Raw genomic sequence first — 21,118 nt, forward strand, 5'->3', positions numbered from 1 at the left:
CCACTTTTCCTGATCCCAAACCCCTTTATAACCATTTCCAAGAAATAAAATGCAGCTAAATAGAGAACAGTTGGAAAATGGAAGCATCACGTGTTGTCAGGAGCCAGACTGCCTGGGTTCAAATCCCAGCTCTGCAATTCCTAGCTGTGTGAGCTGGGACAAGTTATTTAAGCTCTCCATGCCTTGGTTTCTTCATCTGGAAAATGATGTTGAAAATAGCTCTGCCTTGTGTGGTTGTTGTGAGGGTTGAATTTACTAATCTGTTCACAAAGCACTTTGAGCCTTGCGTGGCTTGTAGTAAATGTTCTCTGTCAGTTATTGCTATTAGTGTTAGTTATGTTATTTGTGCACATAAAGTGAGGTATCTGAAAGGGAGACAAATAAAATCCACCTCTTCTTTTGGGCAGAAATTGGCTTACACAGGAGAGTCTGGTTTGGCACCAGAGCCACTGGCTATTGAGACCAGGAGGATGTGGTAAAGAAGAATCAAGGTGCCATTTGTAGACTTGGGAGACAGTGTCTCAGGAAGGGCCCCACCCTGTAGCTCCAGCCTTTGAGGCCTAAGGAGGGGTAGGAAAAAGGGAATCTTTTCAGCTTTTATTTATTGGAAGTTTTCTTTCTTGATTAATATTTTAAGTTCTTCCTAGTCAAGGGCCGTACTTGCTTACGACAGAATAAAACACTTAAATATAATGAGCTTTCAATACAATGACACTCTTTTTTTAACGAAATGCAAGAATGTTAGTGGGAAGAATGTTTTGCTATCATCCTACATAGAGAGCTAACAATAAAAACCCCCAACACAACCACCCCTCTGTCATGTCAACAATTGCCAAGTTTTTCCTTTTTTTAGATCTGTTATTTAAGTATAATATGCACACAAAAATGTGCATATTATATATAAATGTAGAGCTTTGATGAATTTCTGTAGATTGCTCACATCCATGTAACCAGCACCTAAATAAAAACCCCAAACATTTTCAGCACCCAACATGCCTCCTTCATGTCCACTCTCCCCCACTCTCTCCACTCCCCTTGGGAGGAAATCACTTTCCTGACTTCTAGCAGCAGCATGAATTGGTCTTTTCTGATTTTGTACTTTATATAAAGCAATCATTGTACTATGTACTCTTTTGTGTCTGGCTCTTTCACTCAACATTATGTATGAGAGATTCAACCACATTGTTATGAACAGTCAGCTTCTTAAATGTAGTTTTTATGATGGAGAAGAGGAAAGCAAGTACATCAAGAAGTTTTATTGTATTTATAGTTATTTTATTTAATCTACCATAGATTTGGATTTATTGAACAGACACTGCTGCTGACCTCAATGCCGTGTTTACAGGTGTTTCTCCAAGAACAACAATTGTGTGTGTGTGTGTGTGTGTGTGTGTGTGTGTGTGTGTGTTTAATCATGAAGCTATTTACACTTCAATTTACTATGCCTTGTTTCCATTTTCCCATAGGTATAAAAACCAGGTGCCAATAAATGTCCATGCTAACCCTGGAAAGTATATTATCGAAAGTCGATATGGAATGCACACGCTGGAAATTAACACGTAAGGGGACATCAGGGTCCATGTGTGTTGCCAGACAATTGCTCAGGGAGGCACCTCTCTGCTATAGTTAACAGCTACTCTCCTCCCTTGTTCCCAGTGCAGTACAATGACAATGGGGGTGTCCACACGCATTGCTTTCTCAGTGCACACTTAAGAGTGATAGGCACGGCTCATTCTTACCAAGACCACGTTACCTCCCAAAGTGAACTTACGTTTGAATTTAGTAAAAGACGATGAGAAAAAAATAATTTGCATATTTTTATTTATCCTGTTATACATGGGAGAGTTTTTCTTAGACATTAGTAAGAAAATAAGTTATGTACATAGACATTTTTATTCAGTTATCCTTTCAGAGTTCCAAATCAACATCATCATCGCTCTCTTAGCCTTTAATCAGTAAAGGCCATGGAGGTTGGGGTGGGTGGCATTAAAAATAAGCAGGACTAGAAGAAATTGTTTCTTTTTTCTGCTCACTAGGAACTGTTGGAAACAATGCACCCACCCAATTAACCTGTAGATGGAGGCAGCACGGACTTTGGGATGTTTTTAAAGCAAAGGTCAAAGCAAAATTTGAAAGTAGAACCCACATAAAAATTTCCAAGTCCTCAAAGGTTTATCATGTCTTCTAGAATGGTTTTGAAATCTAAGCCTAGTTATGTGGATACAAAAGTTGAACAAGCTCCCACCATTTTCAGTTCACATAAAACCATGACATGCTGCGATATCAAAGTAAAATTTACATTATTCTGATCTCAAGAGATTTATAGCCTTCTCCTAAGATCACAATAGTTGACACAAGTGATGGTGGGCTTCAAACAGAGCCCTGGGGCCCTGGGACATTTGCCAAGCCTTGGCCCTAATCTCAAGTCACATCAATTCTGCCAGTCGGTGGTTCTACTGAGGCAGCAGTGAGCCATGTGGTTGCTTGATAATTAAATAATTATGAGAAAGACAACTATATTGACCTTCCTGGTGTTCTATTGATATCTGTAAAATTTCAACAAGAAATATGTTTATATGAATGAAACTGAATTTAGAGGGACAATGAATAACATCGACACTTGTGGCGGTAAGACACAAACAACCTGCTTTGAAATCTTAGCCTGTTCATCTCTCTGTGAGATCATTGTCTCCCTAACTTCGTTATTAAAGACATCCCAATTTCTGTGTTATAACCCAGAGCAACTTCCAGATGGCAGTTCTTGTGTCATGCTGTGGGCCAAAACTCCCAGTGTGGCCTGAACCTTAGTGGAATTAAGGGATAAATAACTTATTTGTGCTTTGAGGCTGGAACACAGAACCACACATTTACCAGCCTGGATGTGCTTTGTGGCTCAAGAAGACTGTGGAAGTCTACAAGGAGGCGCATTTCCTTTCCCTCTAGTTGCCCTGTCACCACCCAACTGAAACCGACCCTGAGGGAGGCCAGCAGGGAGACTGCTTCCAGTTGCTCATAATGCTGTTCACGCTGTAATTTATGTGCTTAGCATTTTGCTGACTTTTTTTTTTTGACATTATAAATGAACTCAGGCTGAGATCACAGTGGACTATAGATCTTCTCCCATTCTGTGCTACTCGCCTGAAACTGCTATAAATCTCTTGGACTATATAAGATCCCACAAGGAGCCAGATCAGAAAGAGTAGCTTCATCATAAGCCCCAAAGAACCACAGGTTAGCCACTGATTTGCAGTGTGACAAGGCAGCAAAGAGATCCTTGAAGGAAAAGCCAGTAATTTCAAAGAGTGTCACTGTGATGTCCACTCATTTCTATACGTTCTTTCAGATGTGACTTTGAAGACACTGCTCAGTACCGGGCCTCGGCAATGAATGTTAAAGGAGAGCTTTCAGCATATGCCTCGGTTGTGGTAAAGAGTAGGTTTGATGAACTTGTTTTATTCAAAATGTATTGTTTTTAAATTTATTCACATTGCTAAAAAATAAATAAGTCAAGAAGCAGTTCAAATGAATTTCTGCTTTTTTTTCTAGGATATAAGGGAGAGTTTGATGAGACTCGCTTCCATGCTGGGGCTTCCACCTTGCCCCTCAGCTGTAAGTTTAAAAATATACAATATATTTGCTAAGTGTCATCTCCATTTAAAATACAGTACAATAAGATCTTCTATAATGCTGAAATAAATGCATAGTATATATTATATGCTAGTATGTGTATAATAGACATCTATGGTTTGTTTCATTTTTTTAGATTCTAGCGTTACTATTCTCTTTCTGAATATAGTTGCTTTGTTTTGGTTTTATAAAAGCCCAAATGTGATGGGCTAAAAGTTACAAATGCTTTTAAGTCTTTCTGTGTTAAACTGAGAAAGATCATTACACAAACCTGAGCAGAGTAATTTAATCACACACACACACACACACACACACACGCTCACACACACGCAGGCATGCGTGCAAGTCTGGACTATACTAGAGCAGTCTTACTCATCCTTAAATATACATGTCAGCATCACCTCCTTGAGAAATCCATGCCTGACCCTCACTGCCCACCTCCATCCCCACTCAGTCAGGTTGGGTGTCCCTTGTGAGGCCATGACACCTCCAAAAGAACATTGCACTGGACACTGTTAATTGTTATATGTTTTTCTGTCCCACTGGCCCATGACCCACTTGAAGGCAATGCTGGACCTTTTATCTCTAAGCCCTAGTGCCTGACACAGAGTAGCTGTACAAAAATGAATGAATAAATACATTAATTTATGAAGTACAATTTAAAAGGAAGTCTAAATGTGGTTAAATAGCAAGCTATTAAAAATTCCAATCAGTGGTAATTTGTGAATTTGTGAACTTCAATTATTTCATCTAAATCAGAACTTCTTTTCATGGGAAGCAATAAAAGTAAAATCTTTATGGTTATTCAAATAATTAGATGCTACAACAGTCAGAGTGAAAAAAGGTAGCCAAGCCCTAACTTCTTATTTTCCAAACATTAAAAAATAAGTGATAGTTTTGAAAATGGTTGATGAAGATACTTTCTCATGGGTCAGTTTATCACCTGACTGGTTAGTTTGATGTCTGCAGGCGACCTACTAAATCAACTGCATGGAATAGCTCCTATTTTTAATATTCCAAGTTATAACAATTGGTATCAATCCCATGGGCAAGAGGGGATGATGAGTGGGAGTGAGTGGGGGAAACATTCCAAACCATGTGCTTCTCCTATCATTTGATTGAGATGGCATAGTTGGAAATTCTGAAACTACGACTTATCTTCCAATGTCCCCAAGACTGATGTATTGATCATTCCACAATTTTCTGAATGTATCCTGTTCATTCTCACTGCCATATCACCACCCGTGCTTCTCCTATTTCCCTCTTCTCCATCAAGTCAAGGTCCGAAAGCCCAGCTTAACCTTACTTCGCCAACTTCAATTGCACTCAGTCAGAGCCTCTGACTGGCCCTTGAACAATTGAGTGCAATTGTTCCTAACATAGAAAACAGAGGACTCTTATTGATGCATTCAGCTAATATTTATTGAGTATCTGCTATGTGCGAGATACTGGGAATATAATGGTAACTATTATATACAAAGCTTCCTGCCCTTGGTTCTGTTCTAGTATTTATATGTATTGTTCATTGTCCCAAACACTGTACTAAGACTTTTTTATATGCATTGATTCATTTAATGCTCTCCCAAAGTTTATGAAATAGGTACCATTTTATCTGTGCTATGCTGATGGAGAAGCAGATTAGAAAAGTTAAACCATGGGACAAGGCCACATATAGAGGTAGGGTAGGGACTTGTAACCTGGTCTTTCTAATTATAAACCATATTCTAAACCAGGGGTCAACAAACATTTTTTGCAAAGGACTAGGTTATAAATACTTCAGGTTTTGTGAGCCACACCATCTCTGCCACAGCTACTCAACTCTGCCATTGTAACACAAAAGCAGCCGTAGACAGGAGGTAAATGAATGAGCATGGCTGCGTTCCAATAAAATCTTATTTATAAACATTGAATTAGAATTTTCATCCCTTTTCACAGGTCACAAAATATTCTTCTTCTTTTGATTTTTTTCAACCATTAAAAAAATTAAAAACCATTCTTCATGGTACAAAACAAGAGGTAGTCTAGATTTACCTCACAGAGTTGCCAACCCCTAAACCTCAGGCCTACTGTAACCCTTATCTCTACTCCTAAGGCAGCTTTGGAACCAGTCCAGCTTCCCAGTGAGCGAGGTCTGATCAAGTGGTTTTGCTTCTTTATTTCAGTGGGACATCCTCATATAGAAGTGGGGCAGATGGGACATGCTTCAAAGAGTTATTACCTTATTGGTTTGTGGTTGCCTGGCCGCACACATATGCAAAGCAATACCATGTATTGGTTGAAAGCACAAGTTCTAGCAAGAGCCCACCAGTGTAAATCCTAGCTCCGAGGGGTGAATGTGGACAGTTATTTAGCCTTCCTATGCTGCCTGTTTCCTCATCTATAAAATGGGGATAATCATGGTACTTACCTGATAGGGTTAGTATGAGGTTTAATTAAGTTAATAGATACTACACTTGGAACAATACTTGGCACAGTTGACTCAATAAATGTTAGCTTGCCTTTTCAAATTATTACTAAGAAGTGTTAGGAAGAGACATGAGACATGAGAGAAAGGGCTTAAGTGTTAAAAGTTGGGCAGTTAAGGATTTGAATTTCAATTTCATACATGATACCTTTGAAACCTTGGCAGTAGCTGTATATTTGTGAACGTCTATATCTCCATTTGAAAGAGAAGAAAAACTAATATCTATACCATGGGGATTTTACAAGGATTAGATGACATGTCAAATGTAGCATGCTGGCATATAATAGCCCATCAATAAATAGTTGTTATTTTCCTAAGCCCTTTCCTGACAAAAGAGAACATAAAACCTGGGAGAGTTTATGATGCAGGCATTTAGTCAATCTATAAATAAGACATTTCTAAGAAAAATATTTTTAAACATACAATATTTAAAAATTTTCAGTTTTCTCCCATTGACATTTCTTATAATATGTATTGTTTTACTCAGATCATTAAAGAAACTAAAACAACTTACCAGAAAACTCTATTTTTATTAGTAATTGACCAAAGAGTACAAACAATAGAGTTTAAATGAACTCAGAATCTAAAATTAAGAAGTGCCTATGTATATTGCAGCTTAACTATTTACATCTAAGCTAAACGGGTATTAATTTACATTTTATGTAAGACATTAAATCTGACCTCCAAATTCTATTAATTATAAATTAGCTTTGCTGACCAATGAAGCAAGAATTTTCATACACAGAATATCCATTTCACATAATGATATATGTGAATGTGCTACGTACTTCTTTCATAAGACTTAATTTTTGCCCAGATAAATCATTTGATTGGCTTTGTTGTGACTGCTCTCTGCCTGTTCTCATTGAAACGCTGTGTCTCTTTGATGAGAAAAAAATAAATTACTGATGTTTGTTTTTGTTCTCCCCAGTTGCCGTGACCCCTTATGGCTATGCGTCCAAGTTTGAGATCCACTTTGATGAGAAGTTTGATGTGTCTTTTGGGAGAGAGGGCGAGACAATAAGTCTAGGCTGCCGTGTAGTTATCACTCCTGAAATTAAACATTTCCAACCTGAGATCCAGTGGTTCAGAAATGGTGAGCCTGTATAATGAATTTTCACTTAGGTTCTTATTCTCGGAAGGTCACAGACTGGGCTTGGCATCAAAGCATGAATGCCCATAAGGCTGAAGACCTGTTCATCAGAGCTGGCAGAATCTGGACATTCGAGGGCATAACCAAACCTACTGGATATTAAAAAAGTTTTTACACATATATCAAAATAGCAGAACTTGAATAATATATTTGTGGATATTACAATTTCTTATCATCTAGTAATACGTGGAAAGGATTACAAAAAATGTATTTTTGTTTTTATAAGTTGGATATATATTCATTTTGTAAGTTAATTTTATTTGGTAAAATAAAGTGAAGTTTAGTGAAGTCCTGTGGTACTATGGAATATGCCCATTGGGCAGCGTGTTCATCAAGCAGTTTGCCTGAACTTTGGCTGTGCATTCTGCAGCACCATGGGGTCTTGAGGCAATGGCTGGGACCAGGACCTGGGCCCATATTGAAGTCACCATGGCAGCAGTGGCAGCAGCAGCAGCACTGATGGTGAACATGGTCCTAGAGAAGCGGAGGGACCCCTCATGGGGGTGGCAAAGCACCCACAGTGGGAAACCAGCTTACCTGTCCATCCCCAGAAATCATCTTTGTGGGAGCTACACAAATATTAACCTCCTGGCTTGAGTGCTATGACAGGAACTGCTGGCAGTCAGGCAGTAAACTTTGTCAGTAAAATATTATAAAATAAAAGCTTTTATATAGACATTGCAATAAAACACATAAGGCAGTTGTTAGAATTCTTCAGAGTTTAGAACCCTGGTTATGAAAAATGCCACATTGCAAAGCAACTATCCTCAGGCTTAGAAATAGAAATTAGGTTTAAAGATTGTCACATTCAATGAAAAAGAACACTTTTTATATGACTTTGGATGAAGCAATTATTAACAAGGAAGACAATTTTAAAATTACTTTTCCCTCTTAATTAAAGATATAGTGATAGAATGCATAAACAGGTGTTTGAATTGTATACAAATCATGAAATCATTTTCAGTTTCTTGTATGACTTCCACAAGTTACAGGACAGGTAAGAGAAAACATTAAGATGTAATTATGTAAATTTACTTTTAAAATTATATTCAGACTTACATGAAACTAATTTGTATGAAGAGTTTAATCTTTTTAGAAAAATTGTTCCTCAAGAATCATCAGCTCTACAGTACTAAGATTTATATTTTGAAATAGTTTATCAGAAAATTAACCTAATATTAACTTTATAATACCATAACTGCAATACTATATACTATAAAATATGTAATACTATAACAATATAACACTCTTAACAACTGCAATAATAGTTGCATCAGCAGAAAGATATTTTTCAAAATAAAAAAAAAGATCAAAACTCATTTGTGATCCTGTATTTGCAAAGAGTGACTGATGTTGCTTTCAATTATATCCATTTAAAATGAAGTTGCTAAAAATATAAATTTGATGACCTAATAACTGAATTTGCAGAAAAACAAGCCAGAAGTATTTATTATCAATCAAGATATCACATTAATAATTATTTCTATAAAATTATGGCATGAATATAATTTTTTGCAATTTGTATTATCCCTATTACATTTTATAAAAAACAATTTTTAGAGGAAAAAACCTTATACTTTAGTACCTTTAACTGCACTTTTTTTTCTCTGCTGTTTGAAGAAAGGGCCTTGCAATTTCATTTTGCACTGGGCTCTGTAGATTATGTATCTGGCACTGGCCCCTCACTTCTGATCTAGTATTTTTACCAATATAAAGATGGTAGAATAGCTCAAAGCTGGAGAGACTTCCTCCAGTAGTCAAATAGCTTTCAGTATAGAAGGGGAATAGAAAGACAAAAAAAAGGTGGTGGGTGGGAAGGAGAGGAAGAAAGAGAGAGGGAGGGAGAGAGGAATGGAAGGGAAAGAGGAAGAAGGGAGTAAAAGGGAAAAATCTGTTAATTTGCTGACTTTTTCCCCCCAGGATCACCTGTTTCTTCATCAAAATGGGTGCAAACACATTGGAGTGGAGATCGGGCAACACTGACATTTTCTCATCTCAACAAAGAAGATGAAGGCCTCTATACAATTCGTGTACGAATGGGGGAATATTATGAACAATATAGTGCTTATGTCTTTGTTCTAGGTAAGACCTAACAAAAATCAGAACACCCAAGTATATTTACAACACTAAGGCCAAATCAATCTAAAAAGAAACAGGAAGCATAGATAGATACTGGGGACAGCTAGCGGTCTATACCACACAAGTACTGAACAATTACAAATGATCATTGAATTCTGCCACTGACCAGCAACTGATAAAGATACATGAATATCTATTCCAACCGGAAAATGTGTTAGATTTTCTTCTACACAAAAGCACTATGGGGAAAGTCAGATATCACCAAGGGAAGAAAAAAAACTAGCTTCCTAGGTAAACTGCAGTGAAAGCAGACATACTGGAATTTATCAGCAAGTTTGTTTAGCGAAACCACCTGGATAAACCTGGCTAAAGGAGGACTAAATAAGCAGTCTTCGTTTTTGCTCCCAAGTTGTCTTACCTGAACCAGAGAGTATCTCTGGTAACTCAAAAAAAAAATTAAGTTATGCCTGGGTGGACATTTTCTGGAAACTCTTATAGTCTAGGGTTTTCTCAACAACATTTCTGAGTACCTACACCTAGAATTGTGGCTTTCTGCCAGGTTTAGGCCAGACTTCACATAACTAACTGTAGACAAGGGGAAGGGATTGAAATTTGAAATTTATACTTAAGCCAGTTTTCAAATCCACAAAATAAGGAAATGGAAAGATTCTAAAATTTGTCGGATGTTGATGTGAGAAAATTGAAAAAATAAGTGGGAAAGACAAATTTCAGCCATTACGTTGTGACTATAACACCTTTTAGAAAAAGATATCCCTCATGAGTTTATTTTAAATGATATGTTTTAGATTCCTTTAAAAAAATCTTTATTGAGATGTAACTTACATACCATAAGATTCAACCATGTTAAGTGGACAGTGCTTTTTAGAATATTTATAGAGTTGTGCAACCATCATCCACAATCCATTTCTATAATATTTTCATCACCCTAAAGAGATTTCTTGTGCCCGTTCCCCACTCAACCCCAGGTTAGTCCCTAGGTAACCACTAATCTATTTTCTATCTCTATAGATTGGTGTTTTCTTGACATTTCTGGATATAATATATGATCTTTTACACCTGTCTTCTTTCCTGGAGCATATGTTTTGAGGTTCATTACGATAGTAGTTTATTCCTTTTTATTGCTGACTAGTATTGTACTGTATGGGTATGCCTCATTTTGTCTATCCATTCACCAGCTGATAGACAGTTGGATTGTTTCCACTCTTTGAGTATTACAAATAATGCTGCTATGAACAATTTGCATCCGTGTTGATAAACATGGGCCTAGGTTTTCATCCCTCTTGGGTGGATAGATCCTATAAGTAGGATTGCTGGGTCACATATTAAATTTATGTTTAACTCTTTAAGAAACTGCCAATGTGTTTTAAATGACATTTTATGTATTTTTTAAAACTTTGTATCCATTGAGCTACATAAGGACATTTCAATGCATTTTTTAGAGTTCTGGTATTTTTGTAGCTTAGAAAATAGCTTCTGAACCAGAGTGATCAGCACCGTATATATATATATATATATATATATATATATATGTCTGCACAAACACAGAGCTGCATGCATTTGGCCAGGATTTTATTACATAGACAATATGTGTTGTTTGTGAAACAATAGATAATATAAATAAGCAAAAAAAAAAAAAGAAAAAGAAAAGCCATCCATATGTCTGGCATCCAGAGATATCCAATGTTATTATTTTATTACAATTCTTCTAGATTTTTACATATTCTTTCCTCACCCCCCCCCCACACACACACACAAAGAGAGAGGGAGAGGGAATGAGATGATAAAGGATGGTTTAGAAATGTCATGGAAAAATTACAAATGGCAAATAAATACATGAAAAAGTTTTCACTAGTAATCAAAGTAATGTGACTTGAAATGATATAATATTTTAATCTAACATATTGAAAAGGTTTAAAAGATTTTAAAAATTCACTGGGATAAAGGAATGGAGGGACCAGCACTCCTATACATTGTGGTGAGTATAGTTAATCTGTTCAACTTTTCTCATGGTGTTTTGCCACTACATAGCAACAGGGCACATTTCCAACAATTCTAGTTCTAGAAACTTGAGTGGACAAAGTTGAAAAAAATGTTTGTATTGGGAAGAAATCTACATATCTACCAATGGGATCTATACAATAAAGTGTAATAAATACTCCATATAAACAATAGAATACCACAGAGCAATGAAAACGAATGATATATGCCTATATTTATTGATATGGAAATACATCAAGAAAAAACAGTTTACATGAAATTATATAGTCCCATTCTATTTTTATTTAAAAAGCAACCACTTTTGAGTTATAAATATAGAAAAAAATCTAGAAAAATATAGGCCAGTGTTAGTAGTAATCTTTGAATTATGGAATTAAAGATTTTCATGTATATTTTTTATTATATATTTTACAAGCATGTACTACTTTTATAACAGAGATAAATAATAGAATTACTTACACTTTGAAGAAAGTTATTAATAGCCTGTGTCGGAGGTCAAAATATAAAGAGCATCAGGCTAATCTCTGATCTAATTAATCAAACCTACCCAAAGTTTGGCTATTTGGAGGGTTGGGAGAAGTAAGGACAGAGCCTTAGAAAAGTATTCAAGTTGACTGAATGGGCGCTGTGGGCCAGATAGTCCATAGCAGCTGCTGGGAGCCAAGGGCACAAATGTGCAGTAACATAACACAGTATTTGGATTTGGCTTCAAGCAGCTGTTAAGCAGAACCTGTTTTTTGAGAGATTGTCAAGCCTACCCCACCAATGGCATATTTTAAGCAATTTTACAAAATGCCTAGTGTCTGCCGGGCTATTACATCCAATGGCTGCTCAGTGAACTGAACTCCACTCCATCAACACAGGAGTTCTGGTTGTTACATTATGGGCCTTTAGCAGAAGGACATGGCTAGTGGTTGCCAGCTGTCCCTCCCGCAGCTGAATGGCTTTCCAGCAGTCCCCGAGTCCTGTTAACCTCAGCATCTCTATGTCCATTCCAGCTCTGCTCTACCTTCACCGTCCGCTGGCCCTCATCCCCATCCAATGCTCTCAAAGCCCAGAATGAAAGAAGTTTCTCCCCACCAAAATGCTCCCTCCCTGTTGGGTGGCATGCAGGCATTCTGCATTAAGTTTTAGGCACCAATTAGTTACGTTCTCCAATAGCTCTTATGTAGAACACATTTACCTAGGGACACCTTCCTACAGGTTCATGGGGCAAGAAACAGGAAGTTCAAAAACAAAGTAACTTGAGCTCTTCACAGGTAATGTGAACCTATTAAATTCAGAAACAGACAAATATTTCTGCAATGTTATCAAATGTTTTAGTAGCTCGTAAGAGTTGCACAAGTGTAGTTGATAGAAAAAGAAAGCTTTTATTCAGACAAGAAGATTGTTTTCCCTCGGGTAAGTGGCTCCTACATGTGTCAGCCTGCTCCCCTACTAACTCTGGTTATGAAAGAGTTGACCAGATGTTTGGAGGAATTGACAAATGTGGACTCGCTCCCTCAGGGATTCTGCCTCCTGTCTTAATTGTTCTCACTTAAAAGGCTACTAACTGATTATTTTTATTCTCCTTCCTCTCCTCCTAAAACCTCCCTGATTAACCAGTTTAGACCCAGCTGAGGGCACCCCACTGTCAGAGGATCCCATTTCATAAACAGTCCTCTGTTTCTTGTATAATCCTGGACTTTTACTAAACTCAGATAAACTAAGCTCAGATATGGGTATTGCATCAGAATTCCTTTTGCAAGTATCTTCAGTTTGGGCACAAATATTTGACTAAAATGAATATTTTCCTTTTTCTTCCAAAATGGTAGTGCCTAGCATAGGGATGGGCAAAGTTTTATGGTTCTTATTCTCTTGTGGATGCACCCAGAAGGTGACAGAGGGGCTGTTTGTTTCCCTTTGGAGCCATTCATAGTTTCTGAGTAACATTACACAATAATTATCTTAAGAACAGGCTTTCTGGCACAACTTACATTAGACTTTTATGATAGCAATCCCTAACATCTACATATTTATTTTCTTTTAGAACATTTTGAGCAGGCAAGGGCCATGAGGCAAAGGTCATGGGTCCTTGTCAGAGCCCTTTCTAACATAATGTTTTTCATACTGATGATGAAAACACACACTGTTATGTTAGTAAGCAAATTACAAGACTGAAGCTTGCTCTACTGGAGCCAAAGATGTAGCCACTGTAGTGGTGTGGTAAAAAATGTGTGCACCAAGACCTCAGCCTGCCAGAGGACAGGGCATAGCTGAGAGAACTAATGGGATCCTTCTGTATTTCCACAGATGCTGATGCAGAGATTGAAGGAGCCCCAGCCTCCCCCTTGGACGTGGTGTCCTTGGATGCCAACAAAGATTATATCATCATCTCTTGGAAACAGCCAGCTGTGGATGGAGGGAGTCCTATCCTGGGATATTTTATTGATAAGTTAGTACTTAGTCTAATTTTAGTTAGCACTATTTGGCCATAATAATACATGCTTGATTTCTCCCACCATTTCTAGGTGAAATGTTTTCTCTTCTGGTCTCTTCTCTCTCTTTCTCTGTATTTTCATCTCTGCGCCTCTCTCTCTCTCTCTCAATAGGCAATAGGTGATAGATAGAAAGATAGATAGATAGATAGATAGATAGATAGATAGATAGATGATATAGATATACCTAAATTCCAACGATAATCTTTGAATTTTACTACCAGCACAAGTCATTAATTTGACAAGAATACTATGAATTTGTAGACCTAATAGAGACCATTTTGGAAATGAAATAGCCGGTATTCAATATATTTAATGTCCATATTCCTAGTATTTCAGTACTTTAAGAATATCAAGTAAAAAAATAATACTTTAGGAATACTAACAAAATCTTATTTACATAGCAGGAAGTGGTTTCAAGTTAGACAAAGAAATAAATATCAATAGTATTAAATTACATTCTATCTATAAGTTCTTACTGTTTATATTCTCCAAACTTAGAGACTCTAATATTTATGGTAATTAAGTCTTACACATTAATTATCCAGTGAGTTCAGACCACATAGACAATAATTTTATATTATCAACCTAAATACACTATTGTCTGACTTAGTTTCTATTCAAATAGTTGCTCCAATTCTCTTTCCATTTTTGAGCAATAAAATCTAATTGTAAAAACCAAAAACATTAGGGACACATGACCTGTGCTGCTATGGTACAGTGGGGTTGTACCAAGGTGTAGTAAACCTAATATTTATAGCAATAAGTAAATATATATCTATTGGACTCAATACCACCCACAGAAATATTTACAATAAATTATTTGTGGTTTAATTGTAAACTAAGTGTTTCTATATTAGTTCATCTTTTAGTAATGATGAACCGTGAAGTGTTAGATAGATTCTTTTTCATCATCTTTACTGCCTTATTGTCTTTGGCAAATTTCTAAAGAGATTTGTAAACTTTGATCAGTAAAAGATTAGAGGCAATCAGTACATTTTGTTTTTCTCTTGCCTCAGTTGTAATAAGAATAACCATATTATGACTAATATTTATTAAGCATTTGTCATGTGCATGGCACTGTTTTAAACACTTCACATATATTAACCACTAACCCATAACCATCCTTTGAAAGGTAGGTACTATTATTACAAGTAGGAAATGAGTAACTGACCCAAGGCTACATGCTATTGAGGAAATACTAAGTCACACAGTGTAATTCTAACAGAACGAGAATTCAAAGAGCAGCCTGGCTGTAAGTTTGTGTTCCTTCTGCTCTACCATGCTGCAGATGTCTCCAGAGGAGCTGCTCTCCACTTTTTTTCCGCCCAAATGAGGGCTAGGTACTATGCTCTAGGGTCATTGGGTCTCCACAACAATATCTGCATGGAGTGAGAGACAGGGACAGTTTGAAGAAGTGTCCTAGCCCTCTCAGCTCCCTCCCACGCCCCATTCATAGCAGCTCCATAATTTCTACAAAGGAAGATTTAGGGGAAAGTGCATGGAAAGGTAGAGATTAAAGCCATATTTTATAGCACTTTAGATAAGGTTGAGGAAAATATTTACCTCTTGAATGAAAGGGTGATGGTGAGGAAGTGAAGATAAACCCCCGACCCCAACCATCTTTGCACTACCATTGGCAACCCCCTCCCCCATGAAAATCATTTGGGAATTACACATTTTGAACACAAAGCTGTGTTGGGAAAATGGTATAAACTAAAAGTGTAGTGCTCTGCTCACAAACATGATGAGTTACTTATTCCTAGTGCTGTATACTTCAATCACATGTTGAGCCCCTAAAGCCCTGTGGATCACACCAATAGCATCATATGAACTGTCATCTTTGTCTCCTGGAGTGTAGCCACTCCATCCCCAGGCATCAACTGCTGTAAAAGCAGTTATAAATCTGAGGTTCCAAGTACTTAAACTTCCCCTGCAGCTCATTAATCTCATCTATTAAGAAACAAATATATTGCAGTATGTTCTTCGCCCTCCCACCTACTCAACATGTAGTGACCATCGAGTGAATTCTTCCCAAACTACAGTACAAAGAGTTATTTTTTAAGGTGTTAACTTTCTCAACAGCAGTTTCATTTTTAAAAGAAAATGCCTAAAGAAGCCACTAAGGGTGGAATTTAAGACATCAGCCAGGGAGACGTTTGGGGATCCTCTCCCTTGTCTAGCCAGTGTAAAGGCTGTACATACCTGCTTGCTTTTTCTTCTTCCCCCAAAACTCCTCTGCTTAGCACACAACACCCTTCAGCTGCCTGCTTTTAGTGAGGTCAAAGGACACATATGTGTACAGGAAGGATATGAGGCTTCTTTCTTCTTATTAAAGAAAACATATCGCCATTGAGTGGAACTGTGTACCCACAATTAAATAACTATAGAACTACACTTGGCCTAGATATTTTATAGAAAGAAGATCTGAAGCAATGGGGTGGGTTTGGAGTTATTAATTTAGTCATACTTATTTTTTTTTAAGATTTCATTTTATTGGGGAATTAGGGGAGGGTAACATCATTAGAGAATCAGGGAAAGGGAACAGACAAGTTGCTGTCCTTGTGTTCGTCAGTCTAGTTGTGGAGGATGTCGCTTCACTGGCCCATGTTGGTATTATCATTGCGCTCTTCCCGGGTGAGGCAGTCGATCGCCGGCCACTGGACGGCTGCTCACAGCAGCTCACGGGAGCTCATGCCAGCTACTAACCACTCATGCTGGCTGCCAGCCACTCATGGTAGCTCATGGCAGCACACTGCAGCCCCGCTGCAGCCTACGCTGCCACTGGTGACTCTCGGCAGCCCAGTTCCAGGTCAAGCTGTTGTTCACCATCTTAGCTGGAGAGGGCGCAGCGTCACTGTCCCATGTAGGATCCGAATCGCCTCCCTGCTGCTGAACCAGACCTCCCAAGCCAACGCTTAACCAATGCGTCACACGGCCAGCCCTGTAGCCACACTTCTTTTAATATTCTTGTCAATCACTCTCTTTCCTTTAGATGTGAGGTGGGCACAGACAGTTGGTCTCAATGCAATGACACACCTGTGAAGTTTGCTCGTTTCCCAGTCACTGGATTAATAGAAGGTCGTTCTTACATATTCCGAGTTCGAGCTGTGAATAAAACTGGAATAGGTTTACCATCTCGTGTTTCTGAGCCTGTGGCTGCCCTGGATCCAGCTGAAAAAGCTAGACTTAAAAGTAAGCATTTTTCATTTTTTCAGGATCTGCTTGAAACTTTTTTTTTTTAAGATTTTATTGGAGAATTGGGGGAGGGGAACAGCATTGGGGAATTGGGGAAGGGAAACAGACAAGTTGTTGTCCTTTTGTTCTTCAGTCTAGTTGTGGAGGATGTCGCTTCACTGGCCCATGTTGGTATTATCATTACGTTCTTCCTGGGTGAGGCAGTCACTCGCGGCCATTGGACGGCTGCTCACTGCGGCTCACAGCAGCTCACGCCAACTGCCAGACACTCACAGTAGCTCACCATAGCCCACTGCAGCCCCACTGCAGCCTATGCTGTTGCCAGCGACTCACAGCAGCCCGGCTCCAGGTCGAGCTGTTGTTCACCATCTTAGCTGTAGAGGGCGCAGCATCACTGGCCCATGTGGGATCCGAACCAGGGTCCTGCAGAGCTGGCTCTCCCAAGCCAACTCTTAACCAACTCGCCACTCGGACGGCCCTGCTTGAGGCTTTTTTATAACACTGCAATAGATCTCATTGAAAGGTTATTTCTCCCCTTTCCACTAGAGGGAGAAGAGACTAAGAAATCCTTTATGATCAGAAAATCCTAGGGAGAAAATATGAAAACCAAAAAGTATTTGTTTTTGACTCATTATTCACTAAGGGCTTTATTTTATGTTATGTTTATTTGATTCAGACAACTTTACCTTGTTAAACTGAGTTTCAGGCATTGTGTTTGAAATGAAATATGAAAAACCAAGAGCCTGGAGAGCATTTTTATTCATTTTATTAGCACACTCCAAATATACTTTCTTTCTGGTTCAATTCTTAAAACTGTAAGATAAATTTCTTAAGCTTGAAGTTTTCCCTTAGAGCATTAATATCTCAATACAGTGAGTTTCTTTATATCAAAGGAAAAACACATTTACAACATTATATCTGATCTATACTTGAGTTTCCATATTAGACAGTCAAAAATAACATATTTAGCCTTTTCATATATTTAGCCTCCAAGTGTCAATGTCAAAACCATGGTACATGAATTATGCTGTGCATTTGTTTCATGGGAACCCATATGACATCCTCAATAATAGGCACCATAAAATGACATTATAAAGAAATTGCTGGAAATTAAAATTTCACTCTCTGTACCAGATTTCTCAACCTTGGCCCTATTGAGATTTTTAGGCCAGATAATTCTTTGTTGTGGGGGCTATCCTGTGCATGGTAGGATGTTTAGCAGCATCCCTGGTCTCTACTCACTAGATGCCAATAACACCTCCTTCGCCCCTTGTGACAATCAAAATTGTCTCCAGACGTTACCAAATGTCTCTGGGGGACAAAATCACCCTAGTTGAGGACTACTAGTCTATGCTATATTTGCAGTGCTATCCTTTACCTTAAGTACATGTAGTACCATCATAAAACTCTAAGTAAAATAATGACACCTTTTCTCTGGAGACTTTTTCTAATCAGTCTACTTGGTTGTTCTCCAATCACTTTTCACTTACCATCCAACTTCCCTCTCTCTTTCCCAATTCCATCTCATACTTTCATTTATTCCTGTTTTATAAATTCCAATGAAAATAACATTTGTTTGAATTGAAAATAAGTTATCTTCTTTATCACCTTTCTGTTTTTGCACAAAGTCCCTTGATTAAAGCAGGAGTTGAATCATTCTCTTTGTGATGTCTGTGGGATCACAGAAATGAATTTCCTCTTTATACTGCCTGTCTTATCCATTTTCCTTACTTAGAATTCAAACTGATTTCCTTTGTAAATAACACTCTTCAAATGTAATGGAATTGCTTTGTTGAGCTTTACTGCAGGGTCAGCGTCCCTCTCTTCTTTCATCTTCATTATGACAGATAAATAAACTACTGGGCTTACAATTGTTCCTGAAAGGTTTCTCCCAAATACATGTTATCTCTTACGAAGGAACACGAGAGCCTACATGTTTCAGGAGATCCATATTGAACAGTAAATAAACACAGGCTGTTTACCTCACGTGTGTAAGTACAATTCTAGAAATGTCGACTCAGTTCAGGCAGGTTCTAGGCACTAGCAGATTGTGAATTCTTTGAGGTCACAATACCATATACATACTCCGTGAGATCCATTAGCAAAATATATAAGTAAACTAGTAACAAACCCATTTGTGACTAATCTGGCCAGTTTATCAGTGCAGTTGAAACTGCACTGTTTGTGATTTTTATATTTATTTCTGTTCAGGTCGCCCTTCAGCACCCTGGACTGGACAGATCATTGTCACTGAAGAGGAACCTACAGGTAAAAGCTACATTTTCCCCAGATACTATTGCCAATGTTTTCCTATGCAATTTAGCTTTTGTTGTGGAGTGTTCAGTGTATATTTTTAACGTGTTTGGGAAAGAACATTCTGAAATATTTGGAGATCAAAAATTAATTTACTTTTTGAAAAAGCTTTATTAAAAAAGTTTTATTGAGGTATAATTGACACAGTAATCTTCATGTCTGTAAAATGTACAATTTAATAAATTTTACAGGTGTGTTCACCTGTGGAACCATCACCATGATCAAAATAATGAACATATTCATCACCCCTAAAATTTCTTCATGTCCCTTTGTAATATCTCCTTCCCATCCCTTCCCCCATCTCTAGGCCATCACTGATCTGCTTTCTGTCACTATAAATTGCATTGTGCACATTTTAGATAAATAGAATCAATAGAATCATACTCATTTTTGTTTGGTTTCCTTCACTCTGCATAATTATTTTGAGATCTATCCATGTTGATGCATGTATCAGTTCATTCCAATTTATCCATTCACCATTGAAAGTTTCTATAAAAATACTTAAGTGTTTGTATGGACATACACTTTCTTTTCTCTTGGATAAATACCTACACGTTAAATGGATATGTCATATGGTAGGTTTATGTTTAATTTTTAAAGAAACTGCCAAATGTTTTCCAAAATGGTTGTAACATTTTACATTCCCATAAGTAGTAGTCTTTGAGAGTTCCCATTGCTTCACACTGTCACCAGTAGTTGGCATGGTCAATCTTTTTAATTTTAGCCATTCTACTGGTGCATAGTGGTGTTTTATATTATAGTGGTATTTCATAGTGGGTGCATAGTGATTTTATTTTGTACTTCCCTAATAGTGCTGAGCATCTTTTAACATACTTATTTGCCATTTTTGCGTCATATTTGCCAAATCCAAGTTCACTCAGATATTTTTCCTCTTTTTTTCTAGAAATGTTTATGCATTAGGTCTTACATTTCAGTCTATGATCCATTTTAAATTAAATTTTTCTATATTGTATAAAGTAAAGGTCTAAATTATTTTTTTTATTTTGCATATTGGTATCCAATTATTTCAGCAATATTTGTTGAAAATATTATCTTTTCCCATTGAATTAATTGCCTTGGCACATTGTCAAAATCAATTAATTGCATATTTTGGATCTATTTCTGCAATCTGTATTGGTCAATTTTATTTTTTTCCGCACCAATACCACATTGCCTTGATTAATGTAGCTTTTATAAGTGTCTTTTTTTTTTAAGCTTCATAGTTTTGAAATCAAGTAGTATAAACCCTCTATCCTTTCCTTCCCCCCAAACTTGTTTTGGCTCATCTAAGTCTGCATTTTCATGAAAAATTTATAACCAGCTTATCAGTTTCTACAAATAACCTGCTGGGACTTCAATTGAGTATTTATGTCTTAAAGATTTTCTATTTACTTGTTCTATCAATTATTGATAAAATAGTGATGAAATCTCCAACTAAATGGTGTATTTATCAGTTTCTTTTTATAGTTCTATAAGGTTTTGCTTCATGTATTTTGATGCTCTGTTATTATATGCATGAACATTTTTATTGTGATAGCCTCTCATGAATTGACCACTTTATTATTATAAAGTGATTCCCTTTCTCCATGGTAATGTTTCTTTTTGCTTGGAAATCTACTTTGTCTGGTATAAATATAACCACTCTAGATTTCTTTTGATTAGTGTTAGTATATGATTTCAGTCCTTTTGCCATGGTGTTGCTATTGTCATACATTTTATTTATGTCTACATTTTAAAATGCACAATACAGTGTTATTATTTTGGTTCAAACAGTTACTTATTTTTCAA

At 37.2% G+C, this 21,118-nt stretch overlaps 1 protein-coding gene across 1 annotated transcript in view; it reads left to right on the plus strand.

The window, feature by feature from the left end:
• The window catches only part of MYOM1 (myomesin 1), a 148,929-nt gene that overhangs the window by 41,934 nt on the left and 85,877 nt on the right, over positions 1-21,118 (plus strand). The window contains exons 6-13 of the mRNA XM_019665101.1: positions 1,467-1,559; positions 3,344-3,432; positions 3,547-3,609; positions 7,023-7,187; positions 9,165-9,326; positions 13,635-13,776; positions 16,815-17,014; positions 19,229-19,285. Coding sequence (XP_019520646.1) covers positions 1,467-1,559; positions 3,344-3,432; positions 3,547-3,609; positions 7,023-7,187; positions 9,165-9,326; positions 13,635-13,776; positions 16,815-17,014; positions 19,229-19,285 — 971 coding nt within the window. The remainder of the gene's footprint in view (positions 1-1,466; positions 1,560-3,343; positions 3,433-3,546; positions 3,610-7,022; positions 7,188-9,164; positions 9,327-13,634; positions 13,777-16,814; positions 17,015-19,228; positions 19,286-21,118) is intronic.

The sequence above is a fragment of the Hipposideros armiger genome, unplaced genomic scaffold, assembly GCF_001890085.2.
Source record: "Hipposideros armiger isolate ML-2016 unplaced genomic scaffold, ASM189008v1 scaffold_433, whole genome shotgun sequence".
NCBI classification, from domain to species: domain Eukaryota; kingdom Metazoa; phylum Chordata; class Mammalia; order Chiroptera; family Hipposideridae; genus Hipposideros; species Hipposideros armiger.